This window comes from Phoxinus phoxinus (assembly GCF_949152265.1).
Source record: "Phoxinus phoxinus genome assembly, chromosome: 3".
Lineage (NCBI taxonomy): Eukaryota > Metazoa > Chordata > Actinopteri > Cypriniformes > Leuciscidae > Phoxinus > Phoxinus phoxinus.
In genome coordinates, this window is record NC_136878.1 from 9,443,087 (window position 1) to 9,459,260 (window position 16,174).

The window sequence follows — 16,174 nt, forward strand, 5'->3', positions numbered from 1 at the left end:
AACATAGATAAGCATTTGCCACTCTAAACGGACATCTGTGACTGACCAGCATGGGAGGAAACTAATCTACGGGATTATCCCTTTTAACTAGAGGAAATTACATAATCTGAAGTCTTCCAGCTCTAACTGTCAGATCGCGAGTGATATCCCCTGCTCGCTCTCGATCGACAAGACCTCTGTAGGTCAAGAATTGAGGTGGATTTAGACCCCATGTGAGATTAAGACAGCAGTTGGGAAGCGGCAAATGGTGGGAATAGAATAAATTAATGCTAGACTCAGATTAATGACCTCTTTTTGGTCTTAAGGAGCTTGAAAGGCCAGACTTGAAGTATTAGTGAGGAATGGGAGATCAAAACTGGGTCGAAATTATTTTTTTCCCAGAGCCACAGAAGAGACCCCGGTATCCCATGCCACCTTGGGCCTCCCACCCCTGTGAGGTTGTGCCTGAAGCGCGTGCCTAGCATGCCACTAAGCTCTCAGTGCTAAATAGGATTACCTGTGTCCACCAACAAGATCAACCATAACCTGTAACATACACCCACATAAACAGACCCATACAAAGCGCAAACAAACAAACATACGAATCACTTCGGCAGCACAATCCCTTAATGATCCAGTATCCAGAGCTACCCCACAGCCAATAATTACCCATATCCCCACTGTAGTGCTATATTCTACCACACATTTATTTTGGTGATGATATAAATCCGTAAGCCTCCCACCACAGCATGATATCACGCACATTAGTCACCACGCAGCAATATGTCCACCTACAGCCCCAGTGATTCGGTTGAGAGAAAGTCATGGTTATATTAGTGTAGTTAGACACACACAATCAAAAAATCCTCTTGCTTTTATTAACCCTCCAAGGATGTAGCTGGCACAGGAAGTGAGCAAATGAAGTAACAGCAGAATGACATGTTCTGTGGGTTGAGCGCTTGGCTGTGCATATGAAAATGTGTATGTGTGTGAGTCAGCAGGGACGGATGAGTAAGGAACCCACTGTCATGTGAGCAGGAAGTACTGACAGATATGGCAAAGAGGAAGTGCACTCCCCAACTGCAAAGGAGCCTCTTTATCTCTATGAAAATGAAGATATTGACGTTTTTACGAATGACACATGATGGGGTTTGTGAATGTGCGGGTGTACGTTACTAGGGCGGGAACTCTGTAAAAGGGACATCAGAGTTTCCTTCAAATGTGCCACAAATATATCATAACTTTAGTTTAATGCTGAGAATGTAACATGTACACTACTGTTCATAAGTTTTGGAGTCTGTAAATTTTTGAAAGTCTCTTATGCTCAATGAGCTTGCAAATATCTGATTCAAAAATATACTAAAAAAATTAAATTGTGAAATATTATTACAATTTATATTTAAAAAACTGCTTTCTATTTTAATATACAGGTGAAACTCGAACATATCGTATTGAATATCGTGCAAAAGTTAATTTATTTCAGTAATTTAACTTAAAAGGTGAAACTAATATATTATATAGACTCATTACATGTAAAATGAGATATTTCAAGCCTTTATTTGTTATAATTTTGATGGGTATGGCTTCCAGCTATGAAAACCTTTTCACAATATTCAATTTTTTTATTTGGGGTTTTCATAAGCTGTAATGTAAAACTTTTGATAATTTTAAAGTGTCACTAAACCCAAACTTTTGAATGGTAATGTACTTGCGCTGTGTTATGAATTGTGCAATTTATGTAAAAACTAAAACCCTAGTTTACCATTTTATTTCTCAGACGGTCTCTTCCTGTCTAATTCAACAGTTCTTTGCCATAATCAGCTGTAATGTAGACCCGACCATATGCCGTTTGTTACAGTTCTCAGTACATGAGATTAAGCTACATAAGAAGTTTACATTTCTGAGCCTAAAATGTAACAATCTGTGTGTTAGTATCACATGAGTATTTCACCTTCCCCCAGCAAGTGTGTTTACAGAGAGTGTTTGAAAACGTGACTTAAAGTGGGAGTGAATTAACAGTAATATGTGGGCACTCAGAAGTTGTGGTTGAACTTAGATGAGCAATGCTTATGAGTGACTTTATAAGTGACATGATAACTTCCTCTGCATGTGTGAACATGGTGTGTATGCGATTACTCACCCGCAGGAGCTCTGCTGAGGAGGGTCTGTCCTGAGGAATTTTTAGTAGGCAGTAGTCAACGAAACTCCGGAATGCATCCGACCTTCACAAAATACATGCAACAGTTACAGTATTATGCACTTTTGTAGGGTACTGAATGTGCAAAAAAATACAGAGATGTTCGATGCAATATTTACAGTCGTCATGAAACCTTCTGAATCTATTTTACTTCAGTTTCAATAATTGTGTATAGAAATGTTACCATTCATACATTATACCATTTAAAATTCATACTTTTATTCAGCAAGGGTGCATTAAATTGATCAAAGTAAAAGTAAATATATTTATAATGTTACAAAAGATTTATTTCAAATAAATGCTGTTCCTTTGAGCTTTCTATTCATCAAAGGGGAAAGAGAGAGAGAGAGAGATTTTTAATGTTTTGTAGGAATTTATGGGGATCATTTAAATGGTCAATTGATTAGAAATGCAAGAATGCCTAGTGACAAAAAAGTAATTTCAGGGATAAAGTTATTGCATTTTGGTGAAAAAATATGTAGACTTTTACATTTTGAATAACGTGCACAGATAAAACATTCACAATAAGACCAGGAATAAGTATTAAAAAAGTAAAGAGAGTTGATTCTGGCTTATTGAGTTGACTCAACAACATATTGACTTTGTAACATAAATAATATTTCTCTTTTTCCATTACTGAAAGGAATCCTTCTAGTTTTGTGAAGTGTATTGCAAAGTAATGTGTAATGTGAACATATCACCCCCACATAAGAAAACACTATGAAAAACAAAGAGGTCACCAGATTAACTTTGTGACACGCTCAACAATATTTTGGCCCATTCAGACAGCCTTCCAATTTCCAGATCCATCAACTAAAGGCCTGAAAGACCAACAGGCTTTTGGCTTTGCTGGAAGTCAGAAAGATGAAGGGACTGAAAGTTTGCTCGTGCAATCATGCACAAGATCAGGAGTTGTGAAGAACTAGCAGATGGGGTCAGGGTTATTGCATAACACATTTCAAGTGTGAGAGGAGTGCGTAGTTAAGAGAGTGTATACTGTATGTTTGACGAGTAGGAGTGTATACACATACTGTATATAGTGAGTCAACTACAGTTTGGCGATTGTGTAGAAGGACACTCACCACTCATTGGACTGTAAGGAGGGAGAGTCGTTTTGGGCGATGTGGTATAAGGCACTCATAGCGTTCATGTTGAAGAGGGGAGGCTTGCGCTCAGCTAGAAAACAGCAGGGGTGTAAGAAGTAAAAAAAAAAGTGACATCATTTCATACATTTTGAATGAATATGCATATATGCTAATCAGAAGCAGATGGTATGTCAATATTTAGGCTGAATCGCAAAAAAAAACACAGTAAAAAACATGCTACAGAAAACATCTGGATGATAAGCTACATTATTTGTTAATACGATTATGCTAATACTATTTCACTTCAATGTATGTTCTTAGCGGGGGTGTACATGATGATTCTCTTATGTGAAAATAAGACGCAATTTTAAGATTTTGTAAAATGTCCCAATATTGGGATACTAGTACTAATATTGGGCTTCAACATGCATACTTTGTAAATGCAGCGTGTTCTAAATTAATTAAAATGAGAATTACAATAAAGAATAAAAATTAAAATTACAGGTTATGAAATCACAAAGGGAAAAAAAAGTCCTTAAAATTTTTAAATAAATCAAATGATGGGAGAATTACACATCTGTCTATTATAAAAGAAAATATTGGTAAAATTGTTCGTCTAACATGTTTAATTTATGATATTATAAATACAAAATACGATGACAAAAAGAAAACAGTTATATTAAATTATGAATAAAGGTCAAAGGGCCATAGTTTTGATGTAACAACACACAGTGAATGGTTAAAAACAGCTTCTAAACATCGGTTTACTATAAAGCACCAGAACATCAGAAAACGGATGAAATATAAAGTTTAAAAACATAGCCCCTTACCCAGCTCTATGCAAGTGATCCCCAATGACCAGACGTCCACCTTCCCCTCATACTGACCCTCATCCATGGCTAAAATCACTTCAGGGGCCATCCTATGTTAGAAAAACACACAATTGTTTAATTGCCCCTGGTTTATCAGGATGTGTCATCATCTTAAATGTCAATATGTGTGGTACAAACCAATATGGGGTTCCCACAAAGGAGTTGGCAGGAGAGGCAATGGAAGCGGAGCCAAAATCAGCCAGCTTGACCTGACCCGGCTCTGTCAGCAGGATATTACCAGCCTTCACATCTCTAAGCAAAATCACACAGAGAGAAAGGGTTGCAGACAGACATACTGTAGTATCATATTACCATATTATGCAATGGCACGTGTCTCAGGAAAATAACAAAACAAAAAAACACAACACAAAAAACACCTTGCAGAGAAAAAACGAAAGTAAAAATGGCACTGTATTACTGGAAGCTAATAAAACATAGGAACTCACATTGTAAAGCAGTTCAATAAAGCATGATGAAAAATGATATGCTGACATGCGGATGTGTAATTATAACGGTTTAGTAACCCTGAAACCGAAGTTAAAAATCAAGCTGCGATATAATCAGTTTCCAATTATATCAATCTAGCCTACAAACGCTGAAAAATAACAGTAAAAGAAAATCAATTACATTTTTTTTTAAGAAAGCAAAAGTAAAAATAGCAAACCAGATAAGAACTTGCATGCTGTAAAGCATTTAAATAAAGTGACAATAAATGGTATTGACGTATGCGGATGTGTCATGGATTAGTACTTTACATAATTATAATGATTTTGTACTTTGAAACCTAAAACTTAAGAGCACACACACTTAATTAGAAAAATGTGGAAAAAAAATAGATACATTATTGTAATCAATTTTCAATAATATCATTCTAATCAGACCAATGCTGAATATGGTCACTGCAAACGGTTAGAGGGGCAAAAAAGGGGAAAAATAGCAGTGCTTTACGGCATTTAAACACATTAAAAAAAAGAAGTTGTAAAGATTGAGGATGCTGATAATGAGCAAACGGGCATCAGTCAGGTGGCGACTCACCTGTGTATCATGTTATGGGAATGTAGGTAAGCCAGTCCTAGCAAGGCACCGTGGGTAATGGCAGCAATTTCAACCTCTTGGAGGGGTTTCTTGTGAACTGGACAAAAATAAAAGAAAGATGCTTGATGACATCTTAACATGTGCATAACAACATTTGTTGTTGTCACTATAAGCGTGGTGCTCAAAAAAAGACAAATGTGTCAAAAAGACAGAGCGAACTGACATGACATTTAGATACATTATCCTCTTATAGACGAGGACTGAGAACTTGTTTGGAAAAAGGCCTCGAATTAATCAGACGCAGGCTAAATGACTAAATGACAATGGAAATTCTAAATTCTTCTTTTACACACACATATGGAGCGATAATTGAAACCAACAGTCTATCATTAAAGCTGTGCATGTTGCCATGACAACATCTGAAGGAAACAAAAACATGAATGCAATGGCAGTTTGGTAGTGACACTGGAAATAAAACACAATGGGCTTTATAACGTGTCTAGGATGTGGTTAATAAAGGCCTTTGACACTGACTAAAAAAAACCCACATGACAGCTCTAACAATTACTGTACCTCTGTGTGAATGCATACTGGGGGTGTACTTGCATACATGAAAGTGTGTGTAGTGTGTGTTAAGTGTGAACTCACCCTCTAACAAGTCTGAAGCGGAGCCGAGACAATACTCCATCACAAGCTGAATGAAAAACGCAGAAAAGCAGGCATGGTTAATTGCCAGGTAATTCTGGGAATGAACTTTAAGTAAACTAAGCTGAAAATAGTTCTTATAAATAGCAACGTGTTTGTGAACCAAGAAAACGGTTTTATCACTCTTAATGGCAGTACAAACCCATGCTGTGTTGTCCTTCAAGTAGCAGCCTTTGTATTCAATGGTGTTTGGGTGTCGTAGCTGTTCCAGAAACTTCACCTCTTTAATGATGTCCTGCCACTTCTGAACAGGGGAACCCAAAGAAACACACACGTATACAATTTAAACATCAGTACTTTTGGCTTCTACTGATATTCAATACCGATAACTAAAGAGCATCCACCCATCTGTCTGTCCATCATTTCGTCTATCCATCCATCCATCCATCCATATAATCATCCATCCACCCGTCTGTCTGTCCGTCTGTCTGTCTCATTAATTAATTCATTAATATCTATCTATCTATCTATCTATCTATCTATCTATCTATCTATCTATCTATCTATCCATCCATCCATCCATCCATCCATCCATCCATACACCTGTCCGTCATTCTGTCTATTCTTATAACCATCCATCCATCTATCCACCCATCCATCCATCCATCCATCCGTCTATCCTTATAACCATCCATCCATCCGTCCGTCCGTCCGTCCGTCATTCTGTCTATTCTTATAACCATCTATCCATCCATCCATCCATCCACCCAGGGGAAACTTACATTTAAACAATATCGCCAAACACACTGTTACAACAGCAACCAGAAACTACTAAACAAATAAATGTTTTGGTTTTATCATCTACAAGGTCAAGGACATTTAGGAAAAGGTTTGATTAACATTGAAGAACTGCTTTATATGGAGAGTAAAACACTAACACGTTCAAATATAGAGTCAGACTATCAGAGCTGATGACAGTAGAGTTTGTCTCTCACCTCAGTGGTCTGCTTGCCATTGTAGGACATCTTCTTAATGGCCACCACCTCGTGGGAATAGGAGTTTCGGGCCTGTGGGAAACCAAAGCCATTTTTATTTTATACTATTTTTGGCATTTACCGTTTAGTACAGCTTAAACCAGGCATGTAAAATATGATCAGTTTGCACTTATGCAAAATAATGTGGAAAATTTAAAGGCAATACATGCCTTAAATTATATAAATCACATACATATTGTACATCTTTGAAAAAATTGTGGAACATTACAATAAAAATAAAAATTCATAAAAACTTTTCTATTTTCATAATGTAATTTATTCCTGTACTGGAAAAGCTGAATTTTCAGCATCATTACTCCAGTCTTCAGTGTCACATGATCCTTCAGAAATCATTCTAATATGCTAATTTTATGCTGAAGAAACATTTCTTATTTCTATCAAACAAAGTTGTGCTGCTGCTTATTTTTGTAGAAACTGATTTTTTACCACCTCAAATATGTCACTTTTGATTAATTTAATGTGCTTGCTGAATTAAAGAATTAATTTCTTAAAAATTCTCACTGTCCCTAAACTTTTGAACGTGTGTGTTAAGTCAGGAATGCCATTGTTTGTCAATTGTAAACAGAAGTCTGTATGGCAGACATGAGTAATCTTAGTCTTTTCTGCATCATGGGGCCAGCTGGCCCTCGCATTTAAACGGACTGAACATCTGTCTTAAGAGCAGCGTCTCCTAGTTATTCTTTCCCCTCGAGACCAGCCCTACATCTGGATGGGCAGTCCGCATGTGAGTGAGTGAGTGTGTGCACGCGAGTCAGTGTATTTGAGAAAAAGAGAGAGAATGAGAGAGAAGGGGGGGATTTGCACGACGGATTCCAGTCTTGCCACAGATTTGGAATCAAAGGCTTTATGCTATAAGTTCCCAGATTAAGGAATGCACAAGAACTTGTCATGAGGCTGCAGTTCTTGTATTTGACAAAACTGCTGCACTGTGGTGCAGTTTCGAAAATGAAATGATGGGCTCCAAGTTTAACTACAGTTAAGAACTGACTGAAGGGGAGAATAAGACAAAAAAAAGGCTCATCGAGCTTAGGTATTAAAAGCTATTCTGGTCTCTTACGTCTCAACTATGTGCCTTTCGTCTTCTACAGAACTTATAAAAAGAGAAGAAATATTACTAGAATGTAGAGAAAATAATTCACTACTTTAAAATAGTTGATACAAATGAGTTTGAAAAGGACACTGTCGATAAAGGGGAGAGTAATGGATTGAGATGCAAATATATGCAAATGATACACTGACATCATCAATGACATCATCATCACATTTTCCCCTATTCTCAAAAAACAAAAACAAAAAAAAACATTTCCTCAACATTTCTATACTCACAAAGTACACTGCTCCGAAACTCCCATGGCCGATCTCGTGTAGGTCGCAGAAGACTTCTTCCGGATCATCTTTGAAAAAGAGGCTGGCCACATCCGGGTCTTTCACTGCGCCCTTCCGCGTGGACGACGGCATCATGAGTTAGACAGAACCTCTGATGGCGACGTGCTTCTGCTCGCCTTCATTCAGCAGGCCCGGCATTTACCTGCTTTGCCTGCGGACAGAACGGAGCGGATTAAAGACTGACTGCTTGTCCACGTCAAGTGAGGGTCATTAGCAGAAAAAGTGGCTTAATGATTAGTTAAACCGAAAGTAAATGTTTTGTCATCATTTATTCACCCACACGTCATTTAAACCAGTATGACTTTTTCTTACTTGATTGAGAACTTTTGAACAGATGTTTGAATAAAGATGTGTGCACCATATTCCAAGCTTTCTGTGAAGTGAAACAATATTTTTTGAAATGATCATAGCCCAAAATGTTTTGACTTTTTAATATAGAATATTAGCATTCAAGTGTTACGGACTACAGTAGTTTTGAATGTTTTATAGTGTGTGTGCGTGTGTTTTTATTATTCATTTTGGAGCTTGACTGCCCCAGTCCTCATCCACTTGCACAATATTGAGTGACCAGGATATTCATTAAAAACTTTTGTGTTACACAGAAGAACATTTAGGATTTAAATTCCATCAAGGTGAGTTAATGATGACAAAACACACATTGTGGTTCGAACACTTTTGGTGTTTGAACCCGCAATCTTTAAATGATCTATCCAGATCTTTAACTATTAGGCTATACACCAGCCAATCATGATGCAAGGTCAAAAATAATGAGGTAAACCAGTACAAATGGCTTGGTTAATTCAAACCATTTAAATAATAAATACATAAATATGAACTAAAACTTAGTAAAAATAATAATAATGCCCAGAATAGATAACACTCACAAACCAACAGATACTAGTGATTGTAGATTAATTCTCTCCTTTTATGCTAAATACCGAAATATGCCTTCCTCATCCACAAAGCCTATATTGCTTGTTGTTCCCGGCATGTTTGTGCATGCACACGTGTTTGCGATGGTAAACTGGTGTGACACAATGTGTTTTTGTATTGGGGGCAGCTTGGTTAGGCATCATGGGAAGACAGTTCAACGTCTGGCAGCATTGCTCATCATGCTAGCATGTACACACATGCACACACACACACACACAATGGCCACCTGCATGTAACACTGCCTACTGAGTCATCAGACATCTGACACACAAGCGGCCAATGATCCAGGAACAAAGGGTGCTGAAAGTACTGTGTATCCGATATAGAGACCGAACACATGGGATAATATCCATCTGTACATTCATTATTGTTACGTGTCAGAACGTAAATGTGGTTAACGAGAACTGTGAGTGTGTGCAGATTTTCTTGTTGTGCTCTTTTCTTCTCTCTCTCTCCCTGTCGCTTTACGCTCATTTGAGTGTAACAGGTGCAGCTGCTTAGATGGGCGGGGCTGACGGACTCGACGCGTGAATATAAGCTGTCTGGAAGGCTCGTTCAACGAGTTCCCCCTCCTGCTTCACGCTGTTGTAGAACGTGTGTTTTTGTGAACGAGTTTTGCGCAACACAGTGGTGTTGAAAGCCGGTTGGCTGTTGTGTGTTTTCTGTGATAGAATAACCCGCCTGTGAACGGCGTATTGACTGTTAGCGGTATAGGCCGGTAAATGTGACGTCCTGCTTTCTTTATTAATACTGTTGAGAGGGTCAGAAGCGCTATTATCTTTTAACCTTGTTTTCTCCTGTTTACTGGCTAGCAGGGAGGTAAGAATTGTGTACTTTTGTTTATTTCTGAAATCCAGGGAAGAGGAACTAAAATTTAGTTAGAAGACTCGTTTTGTTTGTTATTTTTGCGGCTGACTGAACCCTCTCCTTTTTGAGTATATTTCACCTTTCAAAACGAATGAATTCTTACCCCTACATGTAACAATAAATATTGACTTTTTTTTGGGTTACCATGTTTCATTGTGTGTTTTAATGGAGCAGGAGATGGAACTCCGGGCGGCACCTTTTAATAGGTTTCCGCTCTATATGTTAGTGTGCGTGGCACATAACAATTATGAATATGGTCAACATTACTGCCCAGCTCATGTACTATCAATAAAAACAAGGGATGGATGGATGGATGGATGGATGGATGGATGGATGGATGGATGGATGGATGGATGGATGGATGGATGGATGGATGGATGGATGGATGGATGGATGGATGGATGGATGGATGGATGGATGGATGGATGGATGGATGGATGGATGGATGGATGGATGGATGGATGGATGGATGGATGGATGGATGGATGGATGGATGGATGGATGGATGGATGGATGGATGGATGGATGGATGGATGGATGGATGGATGGATGGATGGATGGATGGATGGATGGATGGATGGATGGATGATTGGATTGGATTGGATTGGATTGGATTGGATTGGATGGATTGGATGGAGACAGGTTTGGTGAATCATGTGATAAGGAAAGATGTTTGAGAGGCGTTTTGCTCAAGTGATGTGTGCAATTCTGAGGTTCAAACTTGCATTGTATTTATACTAGCTCTGATCTTAAACCACTCTGCTATACCAGTGCCATGACCAAAAGTGATGAAGGTCATTGCAGGCAGCACTGGACCCAGTGTCATCCTAAACCACAAGAGCAGAAAAGCCTCAACCACAATTACATTTCATGACTGAGGTACTTTCAATCCTCCGACCAAATGAGTGAAATCTTGCTACTTCATGCCTTGGGCCATCTAATTATTGAATTAATACGGCAGAAATCAATTAGCCTAGATCATGGGTAGCAAAGCTGAAAGGCAGCAGAAGCCTCAACTGGACGTACACGTAAAGCAGATTCTGATTGTGACGGTTAAAGCTTTTAATTGGCATAAAGGTGAATCAGAGTTCACAGTCATCCAATAAAAATATACAGATTTCTGCACAATGCAGTCACAAAAGCCATTCGTTCCAGAGCATTTATTGGCTTATGGAGAAAAAGACTTAAACTATAAAGAACATGAACTTTCACACTCCGTTGAGTGGAAGATGGATGATAATATCTGCCTGCATCCATATTGCACAATGTCTGCTCTAGTTTATGGTGAGTTAATAATTTTACCTCCCTTAATATCTGGTCCAAAAGAACATAGTATATGTTTATTTATTAATCTTCTTTAAAGGTACTAGAGAGGAACCAACGTTTTGCCTCAAAGACGTTTTATGGCAGTTTGTTTTAAAACAGATTCATAAGGCGCTGCTGTACAGGGGTTCTTAAAGGCTGATATACTTCAAGCAAAATCGAAGGCCTCATGTTTAATACGGTAAAGCTGCTTGATTTTAAGCAATCTATTGTATAAAGTGGCACATAAATAAAAGTGACGTGACTTTACTTGAGTGGCGAATTGCAGAGCTGGTGCAAATCCATGTTGACCTCAGGCATCAATAGCAACATGAGTTGACGCGAGTCAGCCGAAGTCATGCTGTGCAACTTTCCTTAGAGCAAGTATGACCACGAGTTACTACGGTAAATGGGGCTTCATTGAACCCTTGCATAATGGACGGGTGTAAACATTTATAGTTTAAACATTAAAATTCTGTCATTATTTTTTACACACCCTCATGTCATAAGAAAACGGTATAATTTTTAGAATAAAATTTTTAAACACAGTAACTGGGTTTCCATAATTTTTTTGGAGGGATAATTGCATGAAAAAAAACAGATGGAAATAGCAAGATGCTATTTAAATTAAATTATCCAAAATTAAATTATCAATTTGGTGGAGACATTTTGAAACTGTTTGAAACTGTACATCCAGCATATGTATGTGTTAAAGACGGCATGAAATAAAAAATTAAAATCACCTCTCTCAACATTTACAAAATTCATATCTATTTAGTAAATGCATGTTATAGATCTTATTGCAAAAGCATTTTAGACTAGTGTGATAGAATCGCTTAAACACATTGCCTGTGTAAACTTATATTCTCACACCTTTGCCATATAATGCTGGCAAACCCTGCAACTTTTTGCTCATACACACCAGAATGCCAGCAAGCGACATGACGCAACTATGCGTAAAGTACACATCCATTCACTATAAAGTCATCCACCTAAAACAGTACTCCTGTCTCTGAAGGGAAGATTTAAACAGCTCAAGTAACATATTTGTACAGAATAATTAATATGTGCTTTAACAAAAATACAAGCTTTACATTTTGTGCTTTTAAACCTTACAGAATCCCATGCCCTATTATTGTAAACAAGATATTTTATTTACTAACTGATGGATGGTTTGAATACATTTGTATTTCAGAATGTTTTCGATATTGTTGATAAAGCTTCACTTGCATTGCACCCAAAACATTCCTCTAATGAAGATCTATAATTTAGCCAGGCCAAACGCGATTGGTTAACTGTTCAACCAGCAACAGACAGAACGATGTCTTCTAGTTGCATCATGTCTGTCTGCCTATCTGTCTGTTTCTCTCCTTTTTCTGTTTCTGTCACTTTCAAACTCACGAATCGAGTTGCCGCCTTCTACCTTCGCTTCAAACGGTGCCTCTGAATACGACAGCATTTTCCTTTACGCTCATAGGCCGAGATCCAAAGATCTGCATCCAATAAGATTCCAGCAAAGAGAGCCGTAGTCCCGCTTCAGGAAGAGACCAGAGGGGGGGCAGAGGAGGTGAGATGATGCAATGTAGAACCAACAGGTTGTAAGACCCCAACGGTGAGAGTCCGTCTAATAACAACACAACGATTTAGAAAGCCGGTAGGAATAACTGTAAATCTATGGCTGCATTGTGCTGAAGTTGAGAGATTAGCGAGCAGGTTGAGCCAGATTAGTGGAGGGGTGAGATGGGGAGAGAGAGACTTCATGGGTATGTATGAGAGACTTCATTAGACTGACTTTTCCTCTATATAACACTCATTCCTTGTCCCAGCAGGTCCCAGTGGAAAGCTATCGGCATTACTAATTTATCTGTGAATGCGCGCACATGCGCGTGTGTGAGGTGCATCAAGCCTTTGAATAAAACATATGTTTGACATGTGGGTGAGAGAAGCACTCTAGACCCAAGTGTCCGCATACGGTCCGTGCTCTTAAACCACAGGCCTCATATGGAGCAACCTCCACAAACACGTGAAATCCCACCAACACACGTGCACACATGCCAGGACATCCAGGCACTAGGGGTGGGCAGTAAGATCACAATTTTAAATCACAGACTTAAATATGAGAAGAGTTGGGGAAAGTTACTTTTAAAAGAAATGCCTTACAATATTGCACTACCCCCTAAAAAAAGTTACTAATTGCGTTTCTTAGTTACTTTTTATGGAAAGTAATGTATTGCATTTCTTTTGTTACTTTTTCTCACTTGGGCTTGGCTTGCTTGTTTAATTTATTATTAAATAAATACATAAAATAACAGTTCTATTTTTGACAAATCTAAAGTCCCTTTCCCACCAAAAGTGAAATGATCCTTCGATGATCCAGCGCACACGACGCCTGCACTTACTCACAATTTCTCTCAACATGGGGACAAGAGAGGTGTCAGTCAATAAATGAGAAAACAAAACTTGCGTTACTTATTTGAAGAAGTAACTTAAATATTTTGTGGCAAATTTAAAAGTAATGCGTTACCCCAAGAGTATGAGTAGCCCAATACTAAATGGTATATATGACAAGTTGGGTCATGGGTTTGATTCTCAAGGAATGCATAAACTGATAAAATATGAGGCCAAGGCACTCAAGAATGTAGAATAAAATGTAAAAAGCCTTTATTTATTCATGGCTATAACATTAACATATGTGAATGTAATTAATGTTATAGCTATGAATAAATAAAGGTTTTATATTTTTTCGACATTCTCGAGAGCCTTGGCCTCATGTTTTTTGCAAGTTGAACTATCCAAAGAGCACCGAGATACGGACTTTATACCCAGGAGACCTCTTTGCATCTTGTGTTCTATGATAAAATATATATACCTTGAAATCACTGTGACAAAAAAAAAAGAAAAAAGTATTTGAGGTGTTTTAAAAGGTATCAACATTCAACTTAAATTATTAAATAAAATATCATTATAATTATAATAATATATTAGCTACAATAAATTGTTTGTGTTTAACACTAAACGACAGAAGCGTTTTCAAAATTGATTGTTCAGTGTGAAAGGTCATGATGGAATAGAATTCGCTAAAATAAATGAACACTCTTATCCCAAAAATCAAAGACAAAGAATTTACCCAAGGAGCCCTTGGATTTAGCCACATTTCTAGAGGAAAAAGCATTAACTTATGTTTTCTATCCTACTGTATGTATTTCACTAAAGATAAAAATTAACAGGGATATCGTTTAAACCAGTAATACAACTTCTATGGCCCAAGAGAAAGACTTAATCAAGTTTCTACAAAATCACCAAATTTGGAGTAAAAGTAGAACACTTCACTATTAATCACTAATGAGTAGAAGAAATTGTGATCAAATATTCAGTTAAGAAGCCAAAAAAATCAAAATAAATCATCTTTGGTGGTGCAAACAAAGTGTCAATACTGATTGACATATATATTTTATCATTGTAAATTTGCTTTAAGGTGAAAAAGACAAGTGCTAAATTAATATATAACGACATGACGAGTCAAAACAAAAAGTCAAAAGTCGTGACGCCGCGTGTGTGTGTGTGCGCGCGTAACAACGTGAATGCCGTATAAGAGAGAGGCCAATGTTTTATTCATTTCTCTGATGACTGTGCGTCAGGAGACGGAGGTCTTTGATGTGAGTTGTAAGCAGCACACAGATCAGTTCTTAAGTCGAATCCTTTAATCAGCACTAACATGAGCTGTGCAATCAGTGTCACTCGTTCATCACCACAGATGAATACATAACAGTCACATCATTAGATCCAGAAATTAATTTTTACTTATGCTACAGACACGAATAAAAGAATAACCTTTGTATGTGTTCAATTCAAAATACAATAGTACTACGTTAATGATTGCTGCATATTTTTTAATATTTAAAGGATAAATATTATAGAAAACAGACTTTTCATTGCTCTTTTGAAACAAATTAGTTGATATTGATAGAGGGTTTCCTAAATAGGGTTCATGAAACCATAGGGGTTTGTGAGCCGATGAAAAGCTAATAATTAATTAAATCATTTTTTTTTTTACAAATTAAATATAAAATAAAGAAATAATCAAAACAACACCTAATAAAAAAAAAATGAAGAATGAAAGGATGAAATATTGTATTTGTTTACCTGCATGTTATGTGAACATCAGAGACATCAGAGAAATATGAGCACGCAAATGTGTTCAATTATTGAAATATTAACTTAAACTCAAAGGGTTCTTCATGTAAATCGTTAAGGTCAAAAAGATTACTCTGACAAAAAAAAAAAAGTTGGGGAATCCCTGACATCAATACATTTATATCCAGCAAATAGACCACACTGATTTGCAAAAAAAAATATTTTTTCAAAACTGATCGGTAAGTCGGTAACTTGTCTGAATGACCAATCAGGTGGGTCCTAAGGCCCATTCACACCAAAGAAGATAACGATAAATTCTAAAAATCATTCTAAATATAAAAGAATAGCAGAGTCCACACCACAACTACAACGATAACAGCACAGAGAAACGAGATCGTTGGAATCACTTTCAGAACTATTTTTTTCCAGCTGATTGACAGCCAATCAGAATCCATCCTGCTTTAAAGAGTTCGAGCATTTAAAGCAGCTGACAACAAAACCGCTGTTTTGTCTGTAAATGTTGTCTACTTTCAGGTACATTAAGGCTGCATAATATATTGAATATTAATTATATGCTTTATTCTGTTGGCAATATAAAACTAAAAAGCATAATTTAATGTGCTTTTTATTTGGCCATTGAGTTTCCTAAAGACAATGAAAGTCAAAGGTCACCGCTGCTTTTCA

The 16,174-nt window shown here is 37.3% G+C and overlaps 1 protein-coding gene across 3 annotated transcripts in view; it reads right to left on the reverse strand.

Moving 5' to 3' along the window:
- taok3a (TAO kinase 3a) overlaps window positions 1-16,174 on the reverse strand; it is a 70,544-nt gene that overhangs the window by 18,190 nt on the left and 36,180 nt on the right. For all 3 annotated transcript variants that reach the window (XM_079606098.1, XM_079606097.1, XM_079606099.1), the window contains 9 exons: window positions 8,195-8,405; window positions 6,809-6,880; window positions 6,016-6,117; window positions 5,817-5,862; window positions 5,169-5,265; window positions 4,272-4,385; window positions 4,092-4,183; window positions 3,259-3,352; window positions 2,120-2,201 (listed from right to left, as the gene is read on the reverse strand). In XM_079606098.1, coding sequence (XP_079462224.1) covers window positions 2,120-2,201; window positions 3,259-3,352; window positions 4,092-4,183; window positions 4,272-4,385; window positions 5,169-5,265; window positions 5,817-5,862; window positions 6,016-6,117; window positions 6,809-6,880; window positions 8,195-8,329 — 834 coding nt within the window. In that variant the 5' untranslated portion in view covers window positions 8,330-8,405. The remainder of the gene's footprint in view (window positions 1-2,119; window positions 2,202-3,258; window positions 3,353-4,091; window positions 4,184-4,271; window positions 4,386-5,168; window positions 5,266-5,816; window positions 5,863-6,015; window positions 6,118-6,808; window positions 6,881-8,194; window positions 8,406-16,174) is intronic.